Source organism: Solanum tuberosum, unplaced genomic scaffold (genome assembly GCF_000226075.1).
Source record: "Solanum tuberosum cultivar DM 1-3 516 R44 unplaced genomic scaffold, SolTub_3.0 scf00358, whole genome shotgun sequence".
Lineage (NCBI taxonomy): Eukaryota > Viridiplantae > Streptophyta > Magnoliopsida > Solanales > Solanaceae > Solanum > Solanum tuberosum.
In genome coordinates this window covers 74,579-78,754 of record NW_006239288.1, presented here as the reverse complement: position 1 = coordinate 78,754, position 4,176 = coordinate 74,579, and the positions used below count along the sequence as shown (strand labels likewise).

The 4,176-nt window shown below is 33.1% G+C and overlaps 1 protein-coding gene across 1 annotated transcript; it reads right to left on the bottom strand.

The window, feature by feature from the left end:
• Window positions 1–24: 24 nt before the first annotated feature.
• LOC107063482 (defensin D1-like) lies at window positions 25–688 on the bottom strand. Its single transcript, XM_015315399.1, has 2 exons — window positions 608–688; window positions 25–349 (listed from the first exon to the last, which is right to left on the bottom strand). Exons 1-2 carry the CDS (start codon window positions 666–668, stop codon window positions 147–149), a joined length of 264 nt encoding a protein of 87 aa, XP_015170885.1. The 5' UTR covers window positions 669–688; the 3' UTR covers window positions 25–146.
• Between the last annotated feature and the right edge of the window lie 3,488 nt (window positions 689–4,176).

Here is a 4,176-nt window from a genome sequence, read left to right as displayed (position 1 = left end):
CAATACATTTATTCATTACGCAAAGCTTGGCCAAAATAGTTGCATACATAAATCAGCCTTATTACATTGTTACATACATAAAATAGGTAGCTTCTTAATTATTTGTTTACATAGTCAAAGCCAAGCCATGAGACACTGAAATATTCTTAGTAGTGGCAAGGTGAGTAGCAGTAGCAAGCATATTTTGCCCAGTAATATTTGTGACCCCATGGTTTGTACTTCTTACATATACCATATTTAGCTCCATAGTAGTGCTTGCAATGATAACTACATTTGTAAGAGTATTGGCAAGGTCCATTCCACTTGTCACTCTTTTTCCAACAGTATTTCCCTTCTGCCATTTGTATTTCTGCAAAAATGAGAAAATTGAAAAACCATGGTATGTACTTGAGATAGCAAATTTATCATAATTTCTAAACAAATTTTATATCCTAAAAAAAACTAATATTTTAAAATTTTGTAATTTTAAACAAATCATTATATTTGGTAGCTATATATAATCATGTTTTGACTGGTCACAAAATTTAATAAGAAAAAAATATTTAATTTTTTTTGTAATCTTAAACAAATCATTATATTTGATATCTATAGTATCATGTTGACTCACCAGTTGCAGCAACAAGGAAGAGGCAAAAGAGAAGGGCGAGAAAAGTAGTGTATTTTGCCATAGCTCTTATTTTGTGTGGATTTTTTGGTGAGGAAACAAACAATTGAAATAGTTGTATTTATAGTGTGGGAAACTCATATTGTCAACTTAATTCCATTTGATTTGTTCAAGGTTACGTTGGATGTTTGCTTATTTAATTTAGATGGATAATTAAAAGGACACATCAAGTACAAAGAATTAGTCCAGCAGAATTTGCATTTATTTAATTGTAAGGAATTTGAATTGATCAAAGAACCATTATTGAGTGATAATTAAAGTCTTCTACTAATTGATCAATTCTATATCTCCACAAATATTGACTAACATCATGAAAAAAGTTAGAAGATTTGTGAATGAAGGTGTATCGGTTAAAACTCACCTTTGATGAGTATAATTGAATTATAATGGACATGAAGAATTAATGTGGATATTAAAATTGATAGTGAGGATCATGGCTTAACTGTGTTATATTCTTTTACCACATTCTTACATAACCTTCGCCGATACATTTCTGTATGAAAAAGAAAGTATCTAACTTGACGATGTTACTATTGCAGTAAACTCTGAAGAATTGAGAAGAGCTTTCCGGATAGTAGAGCTAAGGGTAGTTAAGGTATTGTGAATAGGGGAAGATCGTCTCTTGTGTGGTGGTCTTCAGATGTAAGATTCTAGAAGGGACTAGCTATTTCGATGTAGAATTTGGGGAGAATGTAGGTTCTCAATGTTTATTCCGATATGTAAGATTCCAGAATTGACTAGTTGTTCCAATGTAAGATTCTGAGAGATGCTTAGTCTGGTTGTGGCTTTTTTTATGTAAGATTCTTAAAAAGATTAGACATATTTTTGATGTAAAATTCCTGAAGGAGCTAGGTTTGTGTGGATATTCTGATGTAAGATTCCGGAATAGGCTAGTCTTCATTGTTGCCATTCTGATGTAAGATTACAGGATGAGTTTTGCCTCCTTCGCGACTATACCAATGTCAGATTTCAATTAGTCTTTGCTTGAGTTTATTGTTGATGTTCTTAGATGTTCTTGGTACTGTTCTTCCTAATATAAGCTCTTGTATGTATTCGTCAGGCTTATGGGGGTCTGGTCATATTATTAATTTCCTCTATCTGTCTTTTGTATGCACCTTCTAGGCTTATGGGGTCTATACAAATCTAGATTACTTAGATTCAATCTAAGATTTTTCCTATGCGACTAATGGCTTATCTTACGATTATTATTCCCTTATAGTTAACTTACTTACCGATTTACTTACTCGCATTTTATTATGTTTTACAATATCGATCTCAATCGGCCTACTACTGGGTACCCGTTATTTTGGTACTCATGTATACCACACTCTTCATCTCTTTTTCCTGATGTAGATCCAAGCAGTCGACTGCGTTGATCCTCATACAACGCAATTGATAGTCGTAGATGAGGGTAAGCGTAATTATCAACATTTAGAGTTGACTCATCTCTTCCGTATATTTTGACTAGTCTTTTGTATTCCGAGAGTCTGTATATTTGTATATGCCTAGTCCTATTAGGTTTTGGGATGGATCTTTTGTAGCTTTTGTTGTCGTTCACTATATGTATATATGTAGGCCTTGTTCTTTCCGCTACTATTTCATTTACCCCGATTGTATTTCCGTTAAAGTTGGTTCTTCCACTCCCTAGCCCCGTTACTTTTGTTGTATTCCCCTTAAAGTTAGTAAATTTTAATTTTAGCATAGCTTTGCCTGGTACTTTACACAATAATAATTATATAGAAAAATAGCATAGTTCACATCAATTAAAACTCTAGAAAAGCACACAATACAATTGTTCATCACGCAAATCTTGGCCAAAATGATTAAACACATAAATCATCCTTATTACATTGTTACACACATAAAATAGGTAGCTTCTTGATTATTTGTTTACATAGTCAAAGCCAAGCCATGAGACACTGAAAGTTTGTTAGTAGTGGCAAGGTGAGTAACAATAGCAAGCATATTTTGCCCAATAATATTTGTGACCCCATGGTTTGTACTTCTTACAAATACCATATTTAGCTCCATAATACTGCTTGCAATGATAACTACATTTGTAAGAGTATTGACAAGGCCCATTCCACTTGTCACTTTTTTTCCAACAATATTTCCCTTCTGCCATTTGTATTTCTGCAAAAATGAGAAAATTGGAAACCTCATGGTATGTACTTGAGATAGAAAATTTATCATAATTCTAAATAAATTTTATTTCCTAAAAAAAATAATATTTTAAATATTCATAATTTTAAACAAATCTTTACATTTGGTAGCTAATATAATCATGTTTGACTAGTCACAAAATTTAATAAGATAAAAATATTTTAAAATTTTTAATCTTAAACAAACCATAATATTTGGTAGCTAGTCGACTCACCAGTTGCAGCAACAAGGAAGAGGCAAAAGAGGAGGGCGAGAAAAGTAGTGTACTTTGCCATAACTCTTATTTTCTATTGATTTCTTGTGGTGGAAACAAACAATTGAAATTGTGGTATTTATAGTGTTGGAAACTCGTGTTGTCAACTTAATTCCATTTGATTTGTTCAAGGATTACGTTGGATGTTTGATAAATTAGTCATAAGAGATGGATAATTAAATTATGACGCATCAAGTACAAAGAATTAGTCCAACACAAGCATTTCTTTACTTGTAAAGAATTTGAATTGATCAAAGAGCTTGAGAGATTGAGAGATAAAGTCTTCTACTAATTGATCAATTCTATATCTCCACACATTCCTTTAATTTTATGAGTTCACCACCCCTTTGTGTTAATGCATGTTATTTTCACAATTGTACCCAAGGTTATAGACTACTTCGTCAAACTCAAGGTTAGTAAGGAATCACACAAAGAGTCCATATTTTTGTTTGTAAGGAAATTTGCAGAAGATGTTCAGGAAAATGAGAGAAATTTCATTTACTCTTAGATAACAAGGGATAGTATTAACAAGTGTTATTGTTTCTTATTAGAAAAGTGACAATCCATCAGAATGACTACTATTTTTCAAGAATAAGTTTGAATGTGTGGGAATAGCTATAGTTAGATTGCATAGCATCAATGTGGTGCTTATATGGAAGTGTTGATGGTCAAATCTTCTAAATTTTGTTCTTCAAAGCCAAACCAAGTTATATTAGCGATTCCAATTCTACTTGGACATAATTTCCTTTTTTTTTATAAATAAATAAATGTATACCACTAGACAGAGCATCTAACAACCTCTTATTAATAATAAAATAAAATACTCAACGTAAATAAGTACAAACAAGGGGATCGGGTCTCAGGTCAGGACCATATCTCGGGTCGGAGTCAAGGATTGGGTTGCGGTCGGGTCAGGGTCGTGTCACAAGTCAGGGTCTCGGGTCGGGGTCGAGTCTTTGGTCGAGGTTGGATCTTAGGTCGGAGGCGGGTTGTGTCTCGAGTCGAGGTCGGGTCTCAAGTTGGGGTCTTAGTTTCGGGTCTTGATTCGGGTGTCAATGTTAAATCAAGGTTCAAAAATTGAAAATTGAGTGTCGAT

What these genes read in the sequence shown, in the direction of transcription:
- LOC107063482 (XM_015315399.1), bottom strand. Translation starts at nt 668, where the DNA reads ATGGCAAAATACACTACTTTTCTCGCCCTTCTCTTTTGCCTCTTCCTT. An exon ending in CTTCCTTGTTGCTGCAACTG is followed by an intron (nt 350 to 607) that starts GTGAGTCAACAT and finishes TCATTTTTGCAG; the next exon opens with AAATACAAATGGCAGAAGGG.